This window comes from Mangifera indica, chromosome 12 (genome assembly GCF_011075055.1).
Source record: "Mangifera indica cultivar Alphonso chromosome 12, CATAS_Mindica_2.1, whole genome shotgun sequence".
Taxonomy (NCBI): Eukaryota; Viridiplantae; Streptophyta; class Magnoliopsida; order Sapindales; family Anacardiaceae; genus Mangifera; species Mangifera indica.
The window spans coordinates 14,582,697-14,609,974 of record NC_058148.1 but is presented as its reverse complement, the minus strand read 5'-3'; the positions used below and the strand labels follow the sequence as shown (position 1 = coordinate 14,609,974).

The window sequence follows — 27,278 nt, the reverse complement described above, 5'->3', positions numbered from 1 at the left end:
GTTAATTCAAATAAAAATACAAAGATAGGTCGTGTTAAAAGTTTGTTAAACTATAAATGTTTTCTTTATAATCTAATAATAAGTATTAATTTGTATGTGTTATCATGTAATCGAACGATTTTGAATTAAAAGATAAAATATCATATAATTATATAATAACACAACATTATTAAAACACAAATTAATTATCATTATTAATGAATATAGTTTTATAATTATAAACGGTATACATTGGTTTTAAGAATAAAAATAATAAACAAATAAATTTTAACCATCAAATATAATTTTGTGAGAAAATATAATCCTGTTGAAGAATATATGTTGAATTTAACTAACTTCTTTCGGGCATCTTGAAAGAAATTCTGTAAATGAATAAAGAAAATCAACATGGTAAAAAGGAAAAATCAATATGCATGGGAACCTTTCACACTATAGGAATGTTCACTAACTATATCATATAATACTTGACATGGGAACTCATTGAGTTTATGGTACTTTCAACCGCTATTCACATTTCCTCTTCCAGGTTGCTTTAGCTTGTAATTTTAGAAGAGCTTGATCAAATTGTGAATTCCTCTCTGGTAAACAGGCCCTTTAAGGACAATGGTGAGGCCATTACTTCATTCATATTCTTTATGCTGCAGTCATGTGCAGTGCTACTAAGGATGCGTAAGCCCCATCAGTGATTTTCATCAGTGTTTCATGCCTTCCCTTCTCTGCTATCACACCATTCTTCACTACTGCAATTATATCTGCATTTTTTATTGTTGTGAGGCGATGCGCAACAACTACTGTTGTTCTATTCACCATCACACTGTCTAATGCATCTTGAACCACGCGTTCTGATTCTGCGTCCAATGCACTCGTGGCCTCATCAAGCAGGAGAATTTTAGGATTCTTGAGTATGGCTCTTGCTATGGCAATCCTTTGCTTCTGGCCTCCTGACAGTTGCACTCCTCGTTCGCCTACATTGGTGTCGTAGCCATTTGGCAATGCAGCTATGAAGTTGTGGGCATTTGCAGCTTTTGTTGCTGCAATGATCTCTTCTTCAGAAGCTTCTCCATGTTTGCCATAGGCAATGTTCATGCGGATGGTTTCATTGAAGAGTATTGGCTCTTGACTCACCAATCCCATCTGTTGCCTCAACCAGCTTATTTTTAATTTCTTTATGTCTACATTGTCCAGGAATATATGGCCAGAATCAGGGTCATAAAATCTCTCTATAAGGCTTATTACAGTGGACTTTCCACTGCCACTCTCTCCAACAAGAGCAACAGTCTGCACACAGAAAACAAAAACTTAGAAGTGACAGGCAATGTGTCAAGAAACAGTCAATATAAAGTGTGTTGCTGAAACTGGATACCTTTCCAGATGGGATGCTCAAGAACAAATCTCGAAAAATTTGAACATCAGGCCTTGTTGGGTATTTGAAACTGACATGTTCAAATTCAATATCACCATGTATGCTTGAGGGTGTCATGCCCTCGTTGCTGCTTGAGTCAATTTCGGTCTTGCTGTCAAGAATTTCATATATAGAAGCTGCTGAATCCTTAGCTTTGGCTGTGTCTGGAGCCAAAGCACTAGACTGAGAGACACCAAGAGCTGAAATTGTCAATGCAAAGAAAACCTGCAAATCCAATAGACATCAGATTAAAACTTGATGAATTCATGGAAGGGGGTTAAAAAGAAACAGAAACAAATAGCTTAACTCTTACCTTAAAGACTTCCCCGAATGTTGCTAAGTCCTCCCGCACAAGTATTGATCCAACGTAGAAGCAGAATGCGTTTGTGCAGTAGAGTGCAAAGAAAGAAAAGCCGAAACCTCCACCACTTACTAGTCCTAGGCGGACTCCCTGTTTCATGGGGGCATCGCATTTCTTCTGGTACAAATCCATCACCTTCTTTTCTGCGCAGAATGAGGCAACAGTTCTGATGCTCCCAACAGCATCATTGGCCACTTGACTTGCTTCCTCATACATCAGCTGCATTTATTTTTAATCTTATAAGCATAATTCACACATGACATGGAGTACTGAGGACAAAGGAAAAGACTAACCTTGGCGTCTGCGCTGAAGCCCTTCATAAACTTTGTTTGAAGATATCCTTGAATTAACAAAAATGGAGATACTGCTAAAATTATAAATGCCAAAATCCAGTTTGCAGTGAAGGCTATGATTAGCCCTGCTGTTATTGTGGCTATATTCTGGACCATTAGGGCCAATGTGTCACCAACTATACTCCGAACTTGGGAAGCATCAGTTGATAACCTTGCGCCAATTGCACCACTGAAAATTGAATGTAAAATTCATAGTTAGAGAAGCATAATTTATCCGGATGATATGAAGGTTATCATGTTTTAAATCACCTTGAATTTGCAGGATCATCAAACCAGCTGATTTGCTGGTGCACAACTTTCTCAAATGTCAATGCACGGATTCGTTGAATCAATTTACCTCCAGCAACTCCAAAGAAGTAACTTTGTATTGGTAAAGCTATTAAAGTAATAGCTCCCAAACTCAAGTACAAAAGAGCCCAAAATCTGGAATGTTTACGTAGCTCATGTGGCGGTTCATAGAACATCTCAATGGATGATGAGAGTAAAAGACCAAATACTGGAAAGAGTACGCCATGTACAACCGCGCCTAGTGATCCAATCAACAAAACTGGAATCTCAGGTTTGTTCAAATAGGCCAGTCTCCTGATTGAAACTTTCTGTCGCTTGTCATTTGCCTTTGCAGATCTTTCATTTCTGTCTTCCACATCTTCATTGGTCTCATACACATCAACTGGGCCAGGAACACCGTAGCTAAAACCAAAGGAGTGTCGACTACTTGATGAACCTCTACTAACCGATCTTCTCATAGATACTCTATGGCTTCCAGACCTTGACACGGCCTTATCTATGATGTCAAAACTTGTATCTAACTTATCTGCATCAGTGATTCGGGCTTCTTCACCTTCTTTAGCTCCTTCTTGCAGGCTAACCAGCTGGGAGTAAGCCCCATCAGGATGTTGGATTAATTCCTCATGAGTTCCTATAAACCAAATTTTAGAAACTTTATCAGTCTAGTGAACGTTTTGAAAATCTGATAAAGAAAGAAGGTTCATTGTGGCTACCTTTCTCCACAATTTTTCCCTGATGCACCACTGCAATCATGTCAGCATTCCTGATAGTTGTCAAGCGATGAGCAACAACCACAGTCGTCCGATTTGTCATAACTTTATCCAATGCATCTTGGACAATGCGTTCAGACTCAGCATCCAGAGCACTTGTAGCCTCATCAAGCAGAAGAATTCTTGGATTTTTTAAAATGGCCCTCGCAATCGCAATTCTTTGCTTTTGTCCACCTGATAGCTGAGTTCCATGCTCACCCACCATTGTGTCAAGCCCCTGTTAACAAAAGGCTATCATGTCAATTAATCTTTTGAAGCCTTAAAAGAATATGAAAATGGAAAAGCCTCGTCTAATATGCTGTAAAGTGTGCAGTGGTAAATGTACTTCAAGCAAACAGTCTTCTGTAATGTGAATAACTAGTTTTTACAGGAGGCTTTACCTGGGGCAGCTTGTCAATGAATTTAGCAGCATTAGCGAGCTCTATTGCTGTTCTAATATCTTGATTACTTGCATTTTCTTTCCCATATGCTATGTTCTCCTTTATACTTGTTGCAAAAAGAATAGGTTCCTGACTAACTAAACCAATCTTCTCCCTAATCCATCTGAGCTGCAACTTCTTTAAATCAATACCGTCTATAAGTACTTCCCCAGCTTCAGGATCATAGAATCTCTCCAGAAGGCTGATGACTGTTGATTTCCCACTTCCACTTTGCCCAACTAAAGCTGCTGTTGTACCACTTGGAACAAACAATGAGAACCCTGCAAAAATCTGCACTTCTGGTCTAGCAGGGTATCTAAAATAAACATCTTTCAGTTCAATATCACCCTCGATGTTTTCCAGTGTTATCCCTCTGGTGTCATATGCATCGATGCTTGGTTTGCGCTTTATTGTTTCGAACATCTTGTATGCAGCAGCCTGTCCTGCTGCAAAAGCATTCACACTGGGAGATGTTTGACCCAATGACCTGTTACAGATGATCACAACAAACATTGAGATCAATCGATGATTTACAGATGTTAAGAACAGAATGAAATGTCACAAGCACTTACATTCCTCCAGTCATGATAGCCATTATAACATTGATGACCATTCCTCCGTTATATCCTTTCTCAATGATCAATTTGGATCCATACCAAACAGCAAGTCCATAAGTGCCAAAGACAATGAGGGTGAGTGAACCAAGTCCAATGCCTGAGGCCAGTCCTTGAGCAGCAGCAGCAGCATACGCAACTTGGAGCTTGCTATTATACTTTTCTATAGCTCGCTTCTCCCCAGTGAAGGATGCAACCTGGTACAATTCAAAAATAAATCTTTCAGGATGTCATTTAGAAAAAAGCATTGTATAAATGAACACTAGAATGCATAATATTGATCAACGTGACTTACTGTTCTAATGGCTCCAACAGTCTGCTCTACAACATTTCCTGCATCTGCATAAGCAATTTGTCCTCGGCTTGACATTTTTGTCATCATCATAGACATGATTCCACCAACAATTACTACAGCAGGAATGCATGAAAGCAAAACTAGAGCTAGAAGCCATCCTTTTATAAAAGCAATTACAAAGCCTCCGAAAAATGCTGACATAAGTTGTATGAACTTCCCCACCTGTTATATAAACTGTCCATCAGGATCACATTCAACAGAGCAAGAAAACAAAAGGGTTTCAGGCAATTACACCTTTTCTCCCATGGCATCTTGAATCAGGATTGTATCTCCAGACATTCTCCCAATGACTTCTCCAGTTGATGTTTCAGTGTCAAAGAACGCAATGTCTTGCCTCAATATTGTTTTCAAGTACAACCCTCGAATTCTAGCAGCCTGTCTTTCTCCAGTTACCATCCAACATGACACCTCTGCAATTCGCAACAAATGCTAACAATTTACTTGCAAGTAATTTTATTAGTGAATTAAGTTCTCCTGATTTGATATTTTATGTAAACATATTTAAAGTAATTATGAAATGCATTCATACGCCACAGGATCCTTCAAAACTTAAATAAGTTTAGATCATGTAAGTTAAAAGTTGTGGAATTTAAAACATAAGAGAAGGAATATGCTTCATGCATTGTTGTTGGTGTTACTGTTAGTAATATACACCACAAGAAGTACAATGAGTCATTGTGGAATTTAATACAATAATGTGTATAGACATGTAAAAGAAAATGGACAGTCGGTTTTTAATGTGTTATCGATAGTAAATAACAAGAATATACGTCCTCGTAAAAAAAGCAAGAAAAAGTATTACAAAGCCAGAACAATAATGGAATACTAAACCATGTTTATCCCTTAATCTTTTCATAGTTGGGAAATAATATCATTGGAAGTTAAGATTACATTTATAATTCTTCTTACGAAGTGTGGAAGTTGTGATTGGATGGGTGTCATTGTTATCCTGATGTAGTAGGAGGATGATTTCACTTTAAGTAGGCGTTTAGTTCTAGTTTTTTAAGATTACCATGGTAATTTATATTTTATTCCCTTATTTAGTTTATCAGTAATAAAAGATTACAGTAATCTTCTATTACCAATACTGACGTGACAGATAATATAGCTGATAATCTGATTATCACATTCACTTTAGGTATTTAAAGATTACTAAGGTAATCTTGATTTTATTATAATTATATTATTATTTATTAATTTTTTGATACAAAAATAAATTTATTTTTAATTAATATGATAAATAATATAAATAATATTTAAAAATAATTATATTCAATGACATTTAAATAAAATAATTTATTAATAATCTTTTAGTACTTTTAATCAAACACAATAATTATTTATACCAATTAAATTTTATCAAACATAGTAATCATTTATACCCAGCAATCTTTTAAGTAATCTATTTTTAAGGAAATATTTTTATTTTGGTAATAAAACATTACCCAAACCAAACGCTCTCTAAGTGTATTTGTCAAATTTACGGATTACGACAAAAAACTGTTATGAGATATTTGATTTGAAGAATATTTTATTATTAAAATTGAAATGTTAGATTACTTAGAGGATTATTAAGTATAAATTTACTACTATATTAGTAAAATTAGTATGTATAAATAATTATTATGTTTGATTAAAAGTAATAAAAGAATGTTAATATATTATTTTATTTATTATATTAAAAATTAATAGGTATAAAAGATATTTTTCATATTATTTATTATTTTAATTAAAAATTGAGGGTAATTTTGCCCTAAAAATTTAATAAGTAAGGATAAAATAGTAATAATAATTAAGATTTTCATTATGATCTTTTAATATTTAAGATAAAAATAATAATCAGATTATCCTTATATTACCCGTCATATTACCATTAGTAATGAAAGAGTACTAGAATTTTTTATTATTATACAAACCAAATTAAACAAGGTAATAAAAATAATAAAAGATAATTACTAACATAATTTTTAAATCTCTCAATCAAATGAACCTTTATTTAATATTAAATAAATTATGAAAATCATGACGGAGTTTAGCTCATTTCTTTTAGCAATATAGGCCAGTGTAATACTTGTCCACTAGTTCCAAGTCATATACTACATGATTAAATTCAAGCTAGATTCCATAAGAGTAGCAGTCTAACTAATAAATTGCTTTTGATGTAACATTTAAAGATGGGCCAAAAAGGCAAATTATCGATCATAATAATAAGATGATGGTCACTTTCATAAACACAGCTAAGTTTCATGCATAATGTTAACTTCAAGGACAGTGCAGTAAACTCGAATTACCCAGAAAAGAGAAAAAGCTTAAAGTTATGCAAAATAAGATGAAATAAAAAGAGGCCAAAGGGCTATTTCCCACCCAAGGTATGTTATATTCCCAAGTTTCTTTCATTTAATTTTGAAAATCTCAAATATCCACCTATGAGTAGTTAAAATTAACAGAACTCTAACCTTTTAAAATTTTATCCCTTTTTGCTCCTTTAAACTTTAAAAACTAAAAGTTTTCTCTAGTCTAAATTTTAAAAAATAGCAGTTTCTTCCTAGGGTTTCGTTTCCAGATCTCCAATGTCATCTCCAGCTCCATTACCAGCGACCTCTTCCTCTCGAAGCTTTCTCTCCCCCCAATGGTCTCTCTCCATCCATTTGGATGCCTAATCAACATTAGAGGAGCCGTGGAAGACAAAGCTTTTCGTCCTCTCAGACGAAGACAAAGCTGTCGTCTTCCCAAAAAAAGACCTAGAAACAAAACCCTAGAGGAAAACTGTTATTTTTTAAAATTTAGGCTAGGGGAAATTTTTAGTTTTTAAAATTTAGGAAGACAAAAAAAGATTATATTTTAGTTTATTTTTAATATTATAGATAAAATGACGATTTTACCTTTATTACAGTTAATTTTGACTACTCATAGGTGATATTTGAGATTTTCAAAATTAGAGGGGGGAAACTTGGAAATACAGCATACCTTGGGTGGGAAATAGTGTTTTGGCCATAAAAAGATAAAAAATTCATCTGCACTTACGTAAAAGTGAAGCTATGCCTGTTCCCACAGCCAAATACAGAAACTTCACTGCCATCTGAAAAATCACAAGAACAAAATTCCAAATTAATAAATATATATATATAGTTATATAATTATTAAAACATTTTAAACAGTTGAAAAATACATAAATACGTATAATTAATTTGTATACGTATTTTAATCATCATAGCAAAGTATTTAATTGGCTAAGTAGGGCTATTATGTATGTTATCATAATCACATAGATATCAGAACTATAAAATTGTCATTTACAGTGATTAATTGATGCAAAGAATTTCGCTAATCTGGAGAGATAATTAATAAATATAATCTTCTTCTTTGGAAGACCAAAATATACTTTATTTTAGACTCATAATATAATCATCTCAATCTCAAATCTGAGTTTGAAGATTAGGGTTTTGTTTAATATTTCTTTTTCCTTCTGGTTTCTGAAGTCTAATTGATTTCAATGCAAATGGGTCTAATTTAGTGCGTCCGATTATGAAAGTCGTAGCAATCTCGACTACTAAAGGTGGAAGACACTGTAGGAGTAGTGGCCTGCCAAATAAAGACAGCTTAATTATGATGGTCCAATATATCTTATGCTGAACCTGGCTAGCCCTTTTCGATATGTCAAAATATATGTATATTTGAAGTGATGGAGGTCATCCATGGTGATGTCGGCCATTAAATGAAAAGTGGAAATTAAAATTTTCTTTGTAAATGGACCCATCTTCATTTCCTTCTTTTCTAACACTAACAAAACTACTGATGCCGACTTTTGGTCATTTTGAATTTTGGTTCTCAGCCATTATTTCTTTTACTATTTCAGCTCCACAAAGCTAACGCAAAGAAACCAACTCTTGAACGCTGTTCATCCATGTGTTCATAACCCTAGTTTCCCGTATTTAGATGGTTGGTGACGGAAAACTATACCCCTAAGCTAATCGTTCAGACTAGAGAGTCTTAGAATCATATAAAATCTACTCTAAAATTCTATACTTTAGGAATCATATAAACCATGTAATGGAAGTTTATACTTTTTGATCAAATTAAAGAGTTTGAATCTATATAAACTATATATTTGAAGCTTATATTTTCTGATGTAGAAATCAAATGTTGTTATATATTATATTGATGATAACTCTAATATAAAATTATATGAATATTACGATAGCTACACTCTAAAAAGAACTTAAAATCATATAAAACCTGTCTAATAAAACTATATTTATGTAAGATATTAAGGGATAATTTCAATAACAATAAAAGGGTTTTATATATAAAAGGGACGTGAGTTTAAACCTTCTTTTATGATATTTTAAATACAGTATTTATGACACCGGTATTTGGAATAAGGGTTTTACATGTTCAATGTATTTAGTTCAATTCTGAAAAAAAAAAGATTTGATTTGATGGGGTTTCTCCTTTAAAACTAAAAAGTCCATACCTCACTTGGGATTTGACCGTCGACCATACCTATTCTACCCTTAAACTTCACTGGATTCACTTCCAATTTAAGAAACCATGGTGCTTGAAAACTAAGTAAGACCCTAAATAAGTTTTGTTATGAATGTGATTAATGTTAAATCCAAAAGAAGAAGTATAAAATCAGGCGGAAATCAAGGGAGCATTAAGAGAATCCGATTGTGAAAACGGTAACTTCACCAACCTTAGAGACTTCATGAACGACACGGGAAGGAACAGCTGTGCCGAAGGAGTTGATGAGTTGGCCGAAAATAAGAGTCATCAGCGGCTGCGAGAGTCCGTTAGCAATAGCGCAGATCGTTCCCACCACCATCAAAACGACATCCTTTCTGTCAGCAAACGCAAACAGCTTATAGAATGCCACCTTCTGCGTAGAAGACGTAGTAATCTCCTCCGATCCTTTCTTCTTATTCCCATAATTGCCATTGCCTTTACTTTCACCATTCGACGCTTCTCCATTTTCCCTCATTGTTCTCACCGAGATGGAAAAGGGAAAGAAAATAAATTTATATACCGAAAGGTATCTCTCCGAGACGGAGCAGAACAGAAGGCGTCTTGCTGATACTGGTTTTTGTTATGGCTACGTAACAGTAAGTATAAGGGGAGATATATATGAGATTGGTGAGAAAATGTATAGATATATAGATATATATGTATATATATAAAGAGAGAGAGAGAGAGAGAGATGTGAAACCGCGGATGAATGAAGAAAGTGAGAGGAAATTTAAGAGCAAAATTTTGTAAGGAGCTGTGAAGTTGAATTCACACTGGTGGAGCTGGATACCTTAACGTCGCCATACTTCTAGAAGTCCCTACTTTCTACCTTTTCGTACAAGATTATTCCTCGTCTCTTTTCCTCTAAAAACATTTTTTATGAATTGTGAAAGTGAAGCGTTCATTCAGTTGCCCCAGGAGCGCGTGGTCCATGCATTTTAGTAAGGCCTAGTTTCCTGGAATAACTGAATCTGGTTGGCCTAAACATAAATATTATTAATAATAACTAATTTTAGAATTTATTTATTTATTACGTGTCAATATGTGATTTTACTATTAAAATATTCTATTGTAAATATTTAGAACATAAATGAAAATAAAAGGAATTCAATTTAATTAATTGGAATTTTCCATCTGTAGCCACGTTCGGGTTGGGTTCAAATATTTGGAGCTTAAATTGAATAAATTATATTTAATTTAAATATAAATTATTTTTTTAATTTATTAATTTTAAGTTGATTTTTAATTAAATCTTGTAAATATAAATCAATTTTAAATTAAACTTCATTAAAATTTGATTCAAACCAAATTCATGTAATATTTCCCTTTAAATTTTAAGTTTCAAAGTGGCCAAAGGACTATTTCCCACCAAAGTTTAAGTGATTTTTCAAAGTCATATTTATAGAATTTAAAAATTTTAAAATCTCATTTATGATGTAATTGTTATTAAAATTTTTTGTTAGAAATAAAGAAAAAATTGTTATTTTACTAATAATATTAAAAAATAAATAATTCATTATATTTTATTTCCTAAGTTTTAAAAATTAATAATTTTACCTCTACCTAAAGTTTTCTAACTTTAAAAAGTCGTATTTTCTTCCCAAATTTTTTCTTCATCTCTCCGACCACCATCTCCAGTGCTGATGACCTCCCCTCTCCATTTTAAACCGTTGGTCGATACACGTAAAGAAATCTAAAACGATTCTCTTTACTGAAGATGAAGAGATCTAATGACAGAGATGAAAAGATTCCAAATCTCTTTGACGATAAAGAGACTTCATTATCGTCCTTTCTAGATCGTCAGAGAAAGTGGCTAGGGGGGATGAAAAAAATTCTAAGGTTTTTGGTGGAGGAAATGTGATTTTTTAAAGTTAAAAAATTTTAGGAGGGATGGAATGTTAGTTTTTAAAACTTATGAGAGAAAATTGTAATAAATTTTATATTTTTTTTATATTATTAGTAAAATAACAATTTTACCCTTATTTGTAACAAAATTTTTTTACCCTAATTAGATAATGGGTGGGACTTATGTTTTCCAAACTTGAGGGTGTAATTTGGCGAAGACGCCTAAACTTGGCTGGGAATAGTTTTTTAGCCTTTCGAAGTAGGTGAACCTAATTCACTTGAAGTGAATTTTCTACAAATTAATAATGAAATTGAATGGAATTATTTATTAATTACACTAAATTACCCACGTGGTCCTCGCCAATTTCTTAAATGTGAATCGGCCTAACCTTATCATTCTGCTAATGGAAATTCTCTATACCGTGGCCTAAACCCAGCACTAAGGATATTTGTTTATAATATGATATTAAACTGAAGTCACTAGACTCATTGATATGCATATATTTACATTAAAAACCTCGTGTTTTCTCATTACTATGTGTCATGTTCTAACTAAGCTTAAATCCGTATGAGTCAAAATTGTTTATTCTAAAGTTCGATATAGATTTAGTCTAAAAATATCTTTTTTAAAGTTTTCAAAATATTCTCATTCGAAAAAGAAGAAAGTAAAGATTTTCTTAAAGAATCCATATTTTTTAAAATTTTTGAGTATTTTATTAAAAAGAAACCATCCATTATATAAAAATTTTGCTTAACCCTCCTTAAAATTGAATTCTGACTCCACCACTGTCGTTCATCTGGATAGATGTGTTTTAGATTTTAGACATGTAATTCTACTTGTATACTTATACAAAAAGTCAGCTCTAATTGATGCATTGAATTTAGTTTACAGCAATACAATAGAATTTTGTTTTTTTCCATCTCTGTGGGTTTTTACAGGATGATGAATTGGTGGAATAACCATTAGCCTCCTGGACTTTACAAAAATATAGTTTTCATCCCACAAAAGCTACGGCCTTAGGCCCCCTGTATTTTAGTTCAAATCGTCTTTATTCGCGGCTTGGGGCTCACAGAATTCCCAGCACAGGAAGCATCTGTAACTTCGATCAAAAGTTTTGTCTATTAAAATATAAGATCAATCACATTTATTCCCAGCCCAATAAATGTGATTGATAGATTTCAGATAATTTTTTTTATTGTTCGTGTAGTAGTTGTTTCTTTAAAGAAAATATTATTTATTATTTGCAATAGATTTATCATGTACAATTTATTAGTCCCTTGCCCAAGTATTCCATAAAATAAAGGTCAAAGGATTATTTTCTATCGAAGTTTTGATACATTTTTTAATTTATATATATAATATTTGAAAAATTCAAAATTTCACCTATGAGTTAATTTCTATTTAAAATTTTAATAAGGATTAAAGGTAAATTATTATTTAACAAATACTTTTAAAAAAATTAAAATTTTATTATATTTGTCCTTTTAGTTTAAAAATTTTACAATTCCCCTCCACTCAAAATTTAAAAAATTAATATTTTTTCTTTAAAGTTTGCAAATTGTCATAAGAGATAGCAAAATTCGTTGTCTTTGGCTACATTAGCTCTCTCTTATAGTTTATCTCTATTTATCGATGAAATCCCAATGACTGACGAAGTCAATTTCCTTTGATAAAGATGAAATTATTTTCATCTCAAATAAAGATAATTTTGTCTTCATCAGAGAAGAAGACAACCATCAAAGGTCTTAGACAACTATATCATTTTTGTTTGAGAAAATTGATTTCATCAGCGATTGACATTTGATCAGTAGAGAGAGATAAGCTGAGAGGGAAAACTAATGCAGTCGGAGACAATGAACTTCACAATCTCCGATGATAGTTTGTAAACCCTGTAAGGGTAAATATTAAATTATCAAACTTTAAGTGAGAGAAATTGTGAGTTTTTAAAGTGAGAGAGAAATCAATATAATAAAATTTTAGTTTTTAAAATTTTTTTATTAAATGACGATTTTACTTTTAATTTTAACTAAAATTTTAAACTTGAATTAGTTTATGAGTGAGATTTTAAATTTTTTAAACTCTATAAATATAACTTTAAAAACACATTAAAACTTAGGTGGAAAATTAACCTTTGTCCTAGAATAAATGGCTACTAATTTGATGAAGGGTCACATAATCTTATGGTCTTTAAATTGCCTGCCAAGAACAGTCACTGTCATTTTTCTGGACTTTTAAAGGAAGCCCATTAACCGAGCTCGCATGTATTTGCAAGAAGTTCACTCTTGAATTTAAAAGTTGACTCAATTTGAATTACTTAAGTTATATTCAAGTGTGGTTTGAACAAATTAAATTGAAGTAAAAAATTTGGGTTATTTTTATACAAATAAATTGAATTTAAACTATTTCAAATCAAATCAAAAATATAATTTTAAGTATAATTTGAGGATTAATTTGTTAATCTCAAGTCAATCGGGTTTTATTGAAACTTCACCCAAGTAAATTTAACCCTACTTGAATCTTTATTCTTATAAAAGAATTTGGTTTTCTCTTTATTCATTTTTTCCTTTCTTGCTAAAATGAATAAAATGGTTATCCAGATTAAAGGTGTAGCCAACAATTCTTACGTGGAACTCGAATGGTAAAATTAAAATGTGACGTGTCGTCGCATGGTTGGATAGAAGAAAGGGCGTAAAATACAAAGACAAATAACATATACGGACAGCGCGAAGTCTGGTAATGGTTTTCAAAGAAAGAAGTAAGAACGACAACGAAAAGACCTCGGATATGTAAACCAGCCCCACCACCATACACATAATCTCTCTCTCTCTCTCTCTCTCTTTGTGCCTTTGTACGTCGGGTTTCGTGCAATGTATAAGAAGAGATTTTTTGTCCGCTCAATCTTCTCAATCTCATCCCCTCTCTGTGCAGTACTACTTCTACCCACAACCGCACTTTTCTCTTTCTTTTCTTTATAATTAAAACTAAGCCCCCGTTTCTCTTTTTCTCTCTCCTCCTCTCCTCATTTCGTCTTTTCACTTTTAGGGTTTATTAAGATGTGCTTGTGTTGTGCCACTGCTGCTGCTCCACCTCCCGGCCCTCCTGGCCATGGTTTTTGCCAGAAAGGTAACGTTTTTGCTTTAAAGTTTCGTTTTTTATGTGTTTAGCGTAAGGTTTTTATCTGGAGGTTTTGGGTTGTTGTTTATCTCTATGTTTTGGGTTGTAGTTTTTGTCATTGTTTGATTTAAGCATTTGGGTTTGTGTTAAAATATATAAAAAAAGGTTTTACGAGGTTGTTTCTTGATTTTATGTGAAGCCTTGAAAGATTATGCTATTCATGACAATAACGAAAAAGTAGGCCTTGTTTGGGTACTAGCATTTTGAGTGTCTTGAGAGGATTGGCTGGTGGGTGATGATTCTCATTTTATGTATTGTATATTCTAAAGAGAAGGCTAGTAGAGATTTGGAGAGAAAATCAACTTGTATTGGGTTTATTTGTTGAGTGCTCAGGAGAACCGGTGAAATTTAGGGTGGCATTAGATAAAATGGTTCGCACAACTGTATAATTGTGCATTTCTGGTTAATATATAATTCTTGGTCTTGATTTGTATATGGGCAATGTTATTGACTGTTGTAATTCATTTTCTTTTGTTGTGTGTTTGATTTATGGTTTATGTTTTCGTTGTTCAAAGGTAGAAACAATTATTTTAATAGAAGATACTTGAGCTTTTGGGGACTGGCACGAAGGGGCTTTTGTGGAATTGGTGATACAAGCTTAAGATTTTAAGTTTACAACATTAGGAAGATTTTTACTAGAGAACGAATAGGTTTCTTTGGCTACCTTATATGACTTGGAAGGAGAAAGCTTGTAGTAAGGGAGAGGTATAAATTAATTTTTAGGACCATGCAGAGATGAAGAGAATGTTTGAGATGAATAAGAAGTATGCAGATTGAGGGAAAATGAGCATACAGAAAAAGAAAATTAAAAAAAAAATATGAACTGCTTTGCACTTTTAGCACGATCCATATGTTCAGATTGCTGGCCCTTTATCCGCCCAACCTATAATTTTGACATTCTATCATGGTCATAAAGATTTTTACTGAGAAACATATATTTTACCTCATAGTAACCACCACATTTTGGAAAATGACAATATTTCTCTGAAAATCTGAAAAATACCTGACTACTGTATACGATTCACCTTGCATCTCAAACAATACAGATACAATAAAGATATCTATGGATTTTTAAACTTGCTACTTCATAGGTTCTATTGCTTCAACATGATATCTTAATTTGTTAATTGTTATTTATTGGGCTGAATTCTTTTGGTAGTGCAAGGAAAAGCTAACATGGCATTGTTTGCTATTCCTATATGCAAAAATATTACTATATAATTTCAAGCATTCTGACCCTTATATCTTGTGTTTTTGTGAAAAAGTAGTGACTGATAGAGAGCAAATTACACTAGGTAGCCTCCCAGGTTGTGTTATAATATGTGGATCTCCTATGAGTTATTCTGTAATTTTACCATCCTTCCTGGTCCACTCTCATGGAAAGATAATTTATTCTTAACCTTTTTCTTTTTTCTGGAGAAAAAATGAATGCTTCTGCTAGGCTTGTGCAAAAAGAACATTGTTGATGATTCATAGTCAAAAGGAAAAATGACTATCTAAATCTTTATCAAGACCTTATGTTGTTAACTTAACCTGTCTTCCAACCCAGGGAGACAGATTCATTAACACAGTTGGAAACCATCATAGTCATTGTCACTAATAGTTACTATTATTTTTTGTTGAGAATGAGTTAGACAATGACTACCGTTATCTCCTTTTCCCCCATCCTGAAATCCTGAACCATTACGTTTTATAATCTTGTCAAACATATTAGTGTCACCAAGAACTTAGGCATCGCTAATGACTTATCCAGATATGATAACCAAAGTTTGGTATCACTCTTGTTATATACCTCTAATACTTGATTGATTTTAATACGTATTACGACATGGAAGGTAATGTCATTTAATTGCATGTAATTTTTTTTTTTTTAATTTGTTTCCTTTGTTGATGTTATATGTTTTGTTTCCCTTTTTTCAGCTTCCATCCTTTACCTGTTAAAGTGTCCCTAGTTATTAAAATATAATTTTGTGCCGTTACTTTTAACATCACATCTTGAGTTGTTGCTTCATATAATTTTCCAATTTCTCCATGTTAGGTTTGGAGACTATAGTCATGCAGCTGATGCCTACTGTAAGGAGTATGCTCTGTTCCAACATTAAGTGTTAAAGATCTATCGTGTTTAGGTAGTGTTGGAATTTATGGATTAATATACTTCAGGTTTGGGATAGGGAATGAAGCCATCGGTCCGTGTAGTATAGGGAACATGTATTATATTGACATTTACTGTAAATTACTGGTCTATTTTTAAGTTAGATAAAAGAAACAGCGCTGCAGCTTTTATTTGCTCTCCTTTTGTGTTTTGGTCACCGTGTAGCAATATATTGAAAATTTCACACTCCTTTCTTCCCTTACTATAGATTCACAATTCCTGGCTTGCCTTTGAGATATTGTCTACAATTTGATGCTTGCAGGTTTCTTTGCAGGAGATTACAATATTTTCTCATCTTTATCTTTTTCATATGATTCAAATTAGGTAGTAATCGAAAGAGTAAAATGCTTGCTGCAAGCTTTGATGAGAACATGATGATAACCATCACAAGCTCTTCAATTTAAATGGGTGGGAGGCATCTATTATTGCTATATTGTTGGACATTGACTTCTCTACACTTTTTAAACTGTGGAAATATTGTATGGTATCCATCGTTTCCCCTCGCTTTTGCAGGCTGCATAATAGAGCAAAATTTACATGTTGCCCCAAACCTGTCGCTCTCATGAGTTCTTGTTTATTTATACGTTTTATCATTTTGGCAATGTCAGCATGCGTGCACGTGCACCAGTGTGAAACTTTCTTTAATCACATGATTGTTTGTCCATTACGAAACAAAACTACGTTAAGTAAAAGATTTGTGTGTACAGAAGAGCGGTCTCTGGTAAAAGAAGGCTTGGTGCCGGGCCCATATTGTCGACTATTTTAGGCCAAGCCTTTCGTTCTCAGAGTTTGCCATTGCTAGATTCTCAATAGCATTACCAGATTTTGAAGGCCTTCTATCTCATTGAGTTGTAGGAGGATCGTAAGGCTGCCTCCATCGGAGTGAGGAATGAGGCCAGCGACAAGCTCTGGTTGTGGACATGGAGGATGGTATTTCACTGTCTCTGCACCTCTCCAACAGTTCTTTCATATCATTAGCTCATATATGTTAAAATGATTTTAAACGCTTAGAAACCTTAAAATGCTTTGGGCTCCCAGGCTAGAGCTCTCCAGGGGATTCGCCCTGGCATGATTTATCATACTACTTAATTTCAAAGCTTCTACTTCTTCCATGATATGAGCTATATTATTAATTTTATCTTTCAGAATGGTTGTAGCGTAATCCAATTAACCTGAAACCTTAAAATAAATCAAAAGATTAATATAAAAGAAATGTCTTTAATATTATAATGGGGCGTAATAAGATTTGGTGTTCGAAGATTCTAATTTAGATATTGACGAATACAAATATTTGGCTTGCAGAGCTAGAGATCTTGCAAAGAAAAGAATAGACAGAAAGCGAACATGAAAGGGAGAGGAAGCTTCGGAACTAGATCTTAGCAAATATGTCTGCCCAATCAACCTTAAGACCTCTATCAAGATATTATCGGTTTAAATAGGTCTATAAAAATTTATTTTGTCTAATAACTTGTTTACCTATTATTCATAGGGAAATTATAAAAAATAGGCAAAAGTAAGGAAGTTTAAACAAAATTGTCCAAAAAAATCATATTAAAGCAAAAATGCCCAACTTTTGTGAAATATCAAAATTGCCCATATATAAATACAACAAATTCCCCCTGTCTCCATTGTAAGTTTACTGTTCAAAACAGGGGAAAATTCAAAATTTTCCCTTGTCCCATTGTCATCCCACTGTCGGCCAGGTTTTCGACGATCGAAAATGGCACATAACGTTAGCATATCTTCCGTCATCTTGTTTGAATCAATTTATTATTCATATTATTGATATTTGAGTAAGATTTTGCGTTTTGAAACTTTAGAGTTTCGATTTTGAATAATGCTTAAAATGTTTTGATTGTTGGTTGATTTCGTTGAATTGGTTGAGGGATTTTGTGTTATAACCTATGTAGATTTTATTTGTGTTGAAATTGGAGGCCGAAACGACGAATTTTGGCCAAAAATTCCTTTCGAAACGTTCTGCAGTCTGACAGTGGGAACAGTGTTTTCCACTGTCGGACAATTTCTCCCACTGTTGACAGTGGGTTAGGGGGCTTAATTAGTGTTTTCAAAATATTAGGGAGTTGTGTGAGAGTCTTTATTCCATTGCGGATGTTTTTGAAATTTACCATGTGACAGTGGGCTGTTGCGACGCTGCCGTGGGGTGGAGGGGAAATTTAATATTTTCAAAATTTTAAGGGGAGGGAGAACAGGGGAAGATCTACGGTGGTCCATGTGAAATTTTACACTGAATAGTGGGCAAGCCTTGAAAATCATAGGTTGGGTGGAAATTAACGTTTTTAAAACTATAGGGTTTATATGAGACAGATTTTGAACAGCCATAACTTTTGATCCGAGAGGAGTTACGGGGCCTGTAATATATCAACGCGAAGCTCGTTTCGAGCTCTATAACAACAATTAGCTTTGTTGGTTACACCAAATTTGGAGGCCAAAATAAAACTGTTTCAATGTGTATTATGCAGTTTTATTATTTTATCAAATTTAGGATTTTCGGTTTTTATGATTTTGAATTTGTTTGTGACTAGACTAGACTTTTTTCATATGACATTTTCAAATTTAATATTTGTAATTATAATGTGCTTTTTTAGACATGTTTTACGATATAATTACGAAAAATCAGTCGAAAATCTGAAAATACGAATCGTTTTCAAAGAATTTTCATATTTTATTTATTTTAAAAATCTTAAAATCAATCGATATATCATAAAACGGTGAAATTTGAAAAAATAGAACTGAAATTCGAATTCTAAAAATTGAAATACCCTAAAATGACAACAATCGAAAAATTCTTCAGAAATCTAGAAAATACGAATCGATATATCGTAAAACAGTGAAATTCGAAAAAACGGAACTGAAATTTGAATTCTAAAAGTTAAAATACCCTAGAATGACAACATTATCAAAATGGCCCTCTAATTTTAATAAAATTTCATTTAACCCCTCATAATGAGTGAAGAGGATTTATATAAATAAGGGGAAGGGTAATTTTGATATTTTAGAAAAAGTCATGGGCATTTTTGCTTAAGAATAGTGAATTTGAACATTTTCGCTTGAAAATAGTAACTTTAGGCATTTTTACTTAATGGGAGGGTATTTTGGCCCTTTTTTATAATTTCCCTTATTAATATATTGTCTATTTTAAACGTAATTTTGTTTTAAGATTTATTTATAATCATTCGTTGATGTAATATGTTTATACATATTCAATGTCTTCTTTGTTTATTAACGGAAGATTAATCCAGGTGGTACATTTGTATCACAGCATTCATAAATGTCGGTATGGATGTAGCCTGATTATTTACCCTAGAACGAAACTTCTGTTTCGTCTCAAATTAGGCTTCCCATAACAAACCAGTTTGACTTACTCTCAAGTAGAACGAGACATGATTTCAAACCCTCAAGACATCAAGGTACGATTTTCCTTCCAGTTTGAGGGAAAAGAATCCATGGAAGTAGTCTGCAACACTTATTCTCTTAAATTTGGCCGGGGTCTCTGGTGTAACAAGGCTCGGTGCCAAACCCATATCCCCGTCTATTCTGGGGCTGTAAAATGTGGCAATTGAGAGTCTTTCTTTCAACGAGTTTATCACTGCTCGATGCTCAATGCTGCGGTAAATCCCATTGGTTACAACCTGCAAATATTAACAATACACAAACAGCCTTCTCAGGTAATCAGAACCGAAACGTCTTTCTTTTTTGTGATGACTATTACCTCTAAAATGTCTGCAATGTTGACGATAAAAGCGTCTGGTGGGGGTTTAACAGGAACCCACATTCCATCTTTCCTGATCTGAAGGCCTTCCATCTCGTTGAGCTGGAGGAGGATGGTAAGGCCACCGCCGTCGGAGTGAGGATTGAGGCCGGTGACAAGCTCTGGTTGTGGACATGGAGGATAGTAGTTAACTCTTATTCCCTGCATCCCTCCTTCAAACAAATCGTTCATATCCTTGGGTTCCATTCTCAGAGCTTTCGCCATTTGGTTTAGGATTTTCATGGCGAGATCCCTTAGTGCTACTGAGTAAGCTTCCAATGTTTCTCTACATTTAAAAATAAATAAATATAGACAAGACTAGTTTCTAAAATTAAAACTGTGGACTATCTAATGTATATTATGCTTCTCCAAATACAAATGTGGTATCTGATTGTTGTTTACTTTAAGTAAAATGGAATACATAATGCTTATGGCTATGGGAAGATGGAGCTTGGACTTAGATTATTAGGCCTTGTTCGAGTTGATGATTAGTAACGTTGGAGAATAGGAAGAGTAAACAAAAAAGAAAAATAAGATTAAAAATAATTGCCAATAAGGTGAGATTCAGTGTGGCAATATCAACAAGTTAATATTAAATCGTGTTCTAATATAACAAATTGCTCATTCTTTAAGTTTAATTTTTTGAATGGCCAAAAGACTTATTCCCACCCAAGGTATAGTGAATTCCCACCCAAAGAAGAAAAATAAGATAAAAAATAATTATTAATAAGATGAGATTCGGTATGACAATATCAACAAGTTAATCTTAAATTGTGTTTTACTCTAACAAATTGCTCATTCTTCAATTCAAGTTTAATTTTTTGAATTAACTAATAAGTTAAGTTTGAGTCAATTTGGTTGGTATGACTCAGAATAATCCCTATTTGATATGAGTACATTGGATTATCCCAATTGAAAAATGTCATAGAATGACTTCTTGATGTGAAGCTACGTTGTAGAATTATTGAAACTTGTAAATTTGAAACCGCATCATAAATCAAAGACTATTATAAAAAGTTCCACTACAATATCATGATATGGACCAACGAACATTTGGTGGTTGAAGTGTATCTTTCGATTTTGTCGTATGCAATTGTTTGACAGGCAGGCTGGAGATCCATTCAAAGAAAAGAAATGAGAGAAAGAGGGAACCTGAAAGGGAGAGGGAGCTTCGGAAATAGGTGTGGCTTCCTCAGTTGAATTGGGAGGCTGGTCACGAAGAACAAGTCAGCCCAATCAAGTTTCTGCTCCTCAGACACAACAAACGCCTGCCCAAAACCTTCTATCTCTCCTTCTCTTTGCCAGTACTTCTTCTTCTCCTCCAATGGCATATCGAAAAACTCCTGAGTTTCTCCCTTCAGTTTCTCCACCAGTGAACTGCTCACTCCATGGTTTATCAACTGTAAAACATTTCCATCGTAAAACAAACTAAACTGTACATAACACAAGATATACATAATAATTTATCTTTTTTCTTTTTCCTAAATACCTGAAAGAAACCCCATTCTTTGCATGCCTGGTGAAGCTTGTCTAGTTCAGAATCCATCAGGTCTCCAGTCTGCAACTTTTGGAAGTCGATTACAGGCACCTGTGGCAAAGAGGCGGCATTGGATATGAAAGGAGGGTCTTGATCTGTTCGAACATATCGTGGTGGAACTGTAGTGATTGGCTCCTTCGCCAGCTGCTGAACACTGGGCACACGCAGAGAGCTCCACGCTGTCTTCTCCATGGATGATTGATCTTTTGTTTGAAGATTAGACTTCTTTCTCTATTTAGTCTCATTTAGTGGCTCCGCACTAATAAATAATAATATCATCCACCGCCCCATAACCCCAAAAATACCCCAAATTTTGACTCTCACCGTATTGCATTAAATGTTTTTATACAAGTTATAGAGACTTATCCATGCCAAGTGTTTTTGCAATGGAAAGTCACCTTGTGTACAGCAATCATGTATGAACCTTTGCTTTTTGCTTTATGAATAATTGAATTATCAGCATCATTAAGATATAATTTAAACCTTAAACCATTTAGATTAACACCAAATTGAATTATTTTTTCCATAAATTAAACTCAAATTATCTAAATTTTAACTCAATTAAATTCAAACCGAATTATATTTACTCATATCAAACTCATACCAATTGGTGTTCAAACCCATCTTAATTGGTTTCTATCCACCCCTTGACATATCCGCCCATAATCAGACAAGTATGAACATGACATTACAAATTGCATCACACAAGCTGACAAACTTTCTGGTGCCTGTTTATTTGTCGCTTCGTAAAAACATGTAAGTAGATTTCTCACAGTTGACATATTTTACTCCTCTTGATGATCAATTCTCATCACGTCAATGTATGTCTTTCCATCAAGTTTGCGTGCAAACAATCCCTTGAAGTAGTCTTCAACACCGATCCTTCTGAACACTGCTGGAGTATCCGGAGTAACAAGGCTCGGCGCAGGACCCATGTCTCCGTCCAACTTGGGGCCGTAAAAAGTTGCAATAGAGAGCCTCTCTTTTGTAGAGTTCACCGTTGCACGATGCTCAATGCTGGGGTAAATTCCATTGGTCACTATCTGTGACAAGATCAAATTCTATTAGGTCTATTATAACGGTTTAAGCAGTTGATTAATTAGTTCATTATACCTCCAAAATGTCACCGATGTTGATGACAAAAGCATTAGGAAGAGGTTTAACAGGAACCCACATCCCGTCTTTCTTTATCTGGAGGCCTTCCATCTCGTTGATCTGGAGAAGGATCGTGAGGCCGACGGCATCCGAATGAGGACAGAGGCCTATGGCCACCTCTGGTTGCGGACATGGAGGATAGTAGTTCATCCTCATTGATTGCCACCCTTCTTCAAACAACACTTTCATATCATCAGGCTCCATTCCTAGAGCTTTTGCCATCAGATTCAGAATTTTCATTGCTAGATTTCTCAATTCGGCCGAATATGCCTCCAAAGATTCCCTGTAAGAAAAGAATTTTCCTTCTTAAAAGTCGACAAAAGCATGACAAATAATTAACAACTCGCCGAATGGAGCCAAATTATAATCTAGACTAGGAAGGAATACTTTTCGACTTAATTTTTGGGCCCTGCTTGTTATCTGAAGTTACACATGTTGGCAGATTTTATGGAAGAATTTGAACCCAGCTAGACTATAACGTGGGTTGGTTCAATTGAAGTTTGAACTCGTTTGAATTTGTCAAAGATTTTGTTAGTGTCACCAATGAGATAAATTTGTATCACGGAAGAATAAAATATTATAGCTCAAAGTTTAATTCTGTTCCATGAATAAAGTAAAAATTGAACCTGAAGGAGAGAGGGAGGTTGGGGAAAAGATGCGATTTCCTCAGATGAATTGGAAGAGTAGTAAAGTAAAACATGTCTCCCCAATCAAGCTTTTGCTCTTCAGAAACAACAAAAGCATTCCCAAATCCTTCAATATCTCCAGGAAGCTGCCCATACTTCTTCTTCTTCTCTTCTACAGGCAACATGAAGAACTTCTCAATCTCCGATTTCACTTTCTCCACCAAAGAAATATCCACAGTATGATTTATCAACTGCACCCAACAACTCATTGATCAAGCTCCAAATAATTACATTACCAATATAAATAGCTTATTCTCTTGAATAAAACTTGTTTACGCAAACAAACCTGGAAGAAACCCCATTCTTTGCATGCTCGGTGTAACTTTTGGAGCTCTGAGTCCAAGCAATCTGCAGAAAGCAACCTTTGCATGTCGACGACAGGGACTTGTGGCACAGAATTGTTATAAGAAATGAAAGGATTTTCCTGATCTGAACGCACGTATCGCGGCGGAATTGTGGTGAGTGGTTTCTTGGCAATCTCTTGAACACAAGGCACTGGCAGAGAGCTGCCAAGCTTAGGTAAATTTGCCGTCATTCTTGAAAAAGAAGAACAATAGACACAACTTAAAGAAGCTAGCCCAGCCTATTTATAGTGGTTTCATAGTCTCAGCTTCCACTGTTGGGTGAAAATGACTTCATACATATTTCAACTTTGGCAACCGTACAAATCTTATCATGTTTTATATATAAATTCAATAATAATAGGAGTGGTCCCTCCATCAACAAATCTAATCAATGGGGTAGTTGAAAACTTTGGAATGTAAATAGTAACTAAGTTGGATAGGAAAATTACAATTAACCTCAAATAAAATAAATAATTAAATTATTTAATTATACGATAATATTAATTTTGATGGTATTATTCAAATTTATAAACAAATCAATCGGTGATATTACTTAAATTTGAATAAAATAAGAAAATAAATTATTTAATTAAACAGATTCAATGGAGTATTTAAAATTGGATATACTATTTCTAAAATAAGTTGCCGAAATGAAGTCACAATGATTAATTTCAAAGTCTACATGCCATCAAATAATCCGAATGAGAAAAAAAGTTGACTCTAGGTCAATTAATTCTCATAAAATCAAGGTACGCCTTGCCATTTAATTTCCGAGCAAAAAATTCCTTGAAATACTTCTCCAACGGGACTCGCCGGAAAATCGCTGGGCTATTTGGGCCAATGAGGCTTGGTGCTGGACCCAATTCAGTGTCTAGCTTGGAACTATAGAATGTTGCAACAGACAGCCTCTCTCCCACCGAGTTCACTGTTGCCCTGTGCTCAATGCTCTTATAAATGCCATTGCTCACAATCTGTGGATGAAAATTACAGATAGCATCCGTGGCAATGAGCGTTAACAAACCAACAAATTGTAGACATTCATTTTACAATTGTCTATCATATGATTTCATAAGTTCAATTTATCATAACATAATTATGATAAGTAGTGGTGATTTGAATTCTAGAAAGGGTTATCAGAATTCACGAGGTACAGATTCAAAAAGTGTTTTTCAAAGAGATTTGTGATGGTATCTAAGGGATTAGGTCATTTTGTACACACTAAAATAAACACAGTAGTTAGGATCTTGTCCGTTTATTACTCTAATTTATAGAGTTTGGAGACTTATTGTAATGCAAATAGACTTACGCAAAATGTGACCAACTAATACACTGTGTCAAATATATAATGGTTAGGGTTTGTCTATAAAAGTTATATTAAACTATATATAAAAAAAGAGTGTCACAATGTATTAAAAAATTGAGTGAGTTAAGATTAAAAACTCAGACAAAGAGAACAAATAATCACTTATTTAGCTTGTAATATTTTTCGTTTATAATGAAATTTTCTCTATTGTTTGCTCACGTTCTTTTTCCTGTATTGGATTTTCAATATAAATGCCTGTGTTCTTGTGTTGAGAGTATGTGCATTTTGCTATTCTTTTTTTCTATTGACTTTCCTAACATTTCCAATCTAAACCCCAATGAACTTCAAAATTTTTCTGTGTCGTGCATCTACGACCACCAAGTAATTGAATTTAGCAATTCAAGAACAGAGTTTTTCCAACAGTATTTTTTAGTTTAGAAGTAAAGAAGTACCTCCATGATGTCTCCAATGTTGACTACAAAAGCATTTGGAAGCGGTGTAACTGGAGTCCATCTCCCATCTTTGCGAATTTGAAGGCCTTGAGTTTCATTGAGCTGATAGAGAAGGGTGACAGCAACAGCATCAGAATGTGGTGTGAAGCCAATAGCCTTATCTGGTTCAGGGCATGGGGGGTAGTAATTCATTCTCATTGATTGAACTCCATCATTGAACAACTCCCTCATCTCTTGACAATCCATCTTCAATGCTTTCGCCATGTGATCTAATATTGCCACGGCTAGCTTTTTCACTTCCATGGAATAAGTTTCCAACACCTCTCTGCAACAAATTCATGAAGATAAACATACCCATGTAGTTAAAATTACAGAGGTCCAGACACATTTAATTTGATTGAAAGATAAAGGACTTTGTTGGACCACCACTGAAGTACTATGGGTTTTTCCCATACCAAAAGCTTATTGAAGAGTTAGGGTTGTAAACTTGGAACTTCACCAATTGGGAAATTATCAAACTGGAACTTCAAATTGATCGGTGCTGCAATGGATTTGCATGGAATTGTTCCAAACCTTGAGTTTTGATAACACTTGTTTGACCACTTCGAAAGTGTTATTGAGTATTGTTCATCCGAAAAACTAGCTCAATAAGTGAGACTTTCCCTTACACATATATTCATCCACAACCAACGCGGGATACTCAACAAATTTGGCAGATTGAACTGATTGAGAAGTATAAATAATAGCTCTAATTAGCAGAGTTGAATTGGGTTGATGGAGATGAGAGGTACCTGAGATTTGGAGGAAGCTTTTTAAAGAGTTTAGTGTTCCTCAGATTGAGTGGTAGGGTGGTGATGTAGAACATGTCTGACCAGTCTAGCTTTTGTTCCTCTGAAACCACAAACAGCTGCCCAAATCCTTCATGGTTATCGGGCCCCTGCCACAGTTTCTTTTTTTCTTCGTGTGGAAGTTTGAAGAAATTTTCAATCTCCCACTTGAATTTCTCCAGCAATGAACAACTAACTCCATGGTTTATAACCTGAATTTCATAAAACTCTCATCAGTTTACCATTTTTTTCTTTGAGGTAAATAACTAAGTTGACTGTAAAAACCTGAAAGAATCCCCACTCTTTGCAAGCTAAGTGCAGCCTCTCCAATTCATAATCTACAGAAACCAACTTCTGAAGATCGATGACGGGCACAGATGGAAGACAGGCGTCATTGGTGACGACTGGAGGATCTTCATCTTTGCGTATGTATCGAGGAGGGATGTTGACGATGGATTGTTTTGCTAATTCCTGAACACTTGGTACTATTAGAGATTTACCGAAGTTGACTGCTTCTTCCTCCCGTAACTCGGACTCCATCGCTAACAAACTAGCAAGCAGCAGCCACCCGTCAGATTGGACTTCGATAATGATGAAGACTAGTGATGGGTGTGAGTTATCTAAAACGACAAGAGACTCATAATATAATAATCTGTATGACGTGGTAACATTTTGCTAGGTCGAAGAGATTAAATGGCTTTTTTATGTCAGCTCCAAGGTTGATGCAGAGATTGGACCTGCAAGAGGCTTGATGAACCATGCAAAACCCACCATTATTAGAAAAAAATAGGGACGGAAGAGTACTTATTCTAAGTCCAATGGAAAGACAAACTTCGAGTACATAAGATTGAATATGGTGGCCTTTAAGCTCACACACATACTGATATACCAACATACCAACCTAAGAAAGAAACCTCATTAGTTATTCGGTTGTATTCGAATTGGACAATTTCAATCTTCTTTCA

General features: G+C 34.2%; 4 protein-coding genes and 1 long non-coding RNA gene across 5 annotated transcripts; 1 reads left to right on the top strand and 4 right to left on the bottom strand.

Moving 5' to 3' along the window:
* Positions 1-344: 344 nt before the first annotated feature.
* On the bottom strand, positions 345-9,744 carry LOC123192226 (ABC transporter B family member 9-like). Its single transcript, XM_044604704.1, has 12 exons — positions 9,259-9,744; positions 7,587-7,641; positions 4,797-4,972; positions 4,503-4,724; positions 4,166-4,404; positions 3,555-4,080; positions 3,118-3,391; positions 2,366-3,035; positions 2,057-2,285; positions 1,716-1,982; positions 1,364-1,627; positions 345-1,278 (listed from the first exon to the last, which is right to left on the bottom strand). The coding sequence occupies exons 1-12, from the start codon at positions 9,541-9,543 to the stop codon at positions 634-636; spliced, it is 3,852 nt and encodes a 1,283-aa protein (XP_044460639.1). The 5' UTR covers positions 9,544-9,744; the 3' UTR covers positions 345-633.
* Positions 9,745-13,655: 3,911 nt separating this feature from the next.
* On the top strand, positions 13,656-16,426 carry LOC123192233. The gene is made up of 2 exons (XR_006496839.1): positions 13,656-14,037; positions 16,127-16,426. It is a non-coding gene; the product is annotated as an uncharacterized LOC123192233 (long non-coding RNA).
* Positions 16,427-19,458: 3,032 nt separating this feature from the next.
* Positions 19,459-21,893, bottom strand: LOC123192230 (protein SRG1-like). Its single transcript, XM_044604713.1, has 4 exons — positions 21,499-21,893; positions 21,162-21,409; positions 19,971-20,295; positions 19,459-19,890 (listed from the first exon to the last, which is right to left on the bottom strand). Exons 1-4 carry the CDS (start codon positions 21,736-21,738, stop codon positions 19,648-19,650), a joined length of 1,056 nt encoding a protein of 351 aa, XP_044460648.1. The 5' UTR covers positions 21,739-21,893; the 3' UTR covers positions 19,459-19,647.
* Positions 21,894-22,107: 214 nt separating this feature from the next.
* Positions 22,108-23,983, bottom strand: LOC123192228 (protein SRG1-like). The gene is made up of 4 exons (XM_044604710.1): positions 23,674-23,983; positions 23,328-23,578; positions 22,660-22,984; positions 22,108-22,589 (listed from the first exon to the last, which is right to left on the bottom strand). The coding sequence occupies exons 1-4, from the start codon at positions 23,920-23,922 to the stop codon at positions 22,332-22,334; spliced, it is 1,083 nt and encodes a 360-aa protein (XP_044460645.1). The 5' UTR covers positions 23,923-23,983; the 3' UTR covers positions 22,108-22,331.
* A 351-nt stretch (positions 23,984-24,334) lies between these two features.
* On the bottom strand, positions 24,335-27,089 carry LOC123192229 (protein SRG1-like). The gene is made up of 4 exons (XM_044604712.1): positions 26,599-27,089; positions 26,278-26,525; positions 25,487-25,811; positions 24,335-24,702 (listed from the first exon to the last, which is right to left on the bottom strand). Exons 1-4 carry the CDS (start codon positions 26,851-26,853, stop codon positions 24,457-24,459), a joined length of 1,074 nt encoding a protein of 357 aa, XP_044460647.1. The 5' UTR covers positions 26,854-27,089; the 3' UTR covers positions 24,335-24,456.
* Between the last annotated feature and the right edge of the window lie 189 nt (positions 27,090-27,278).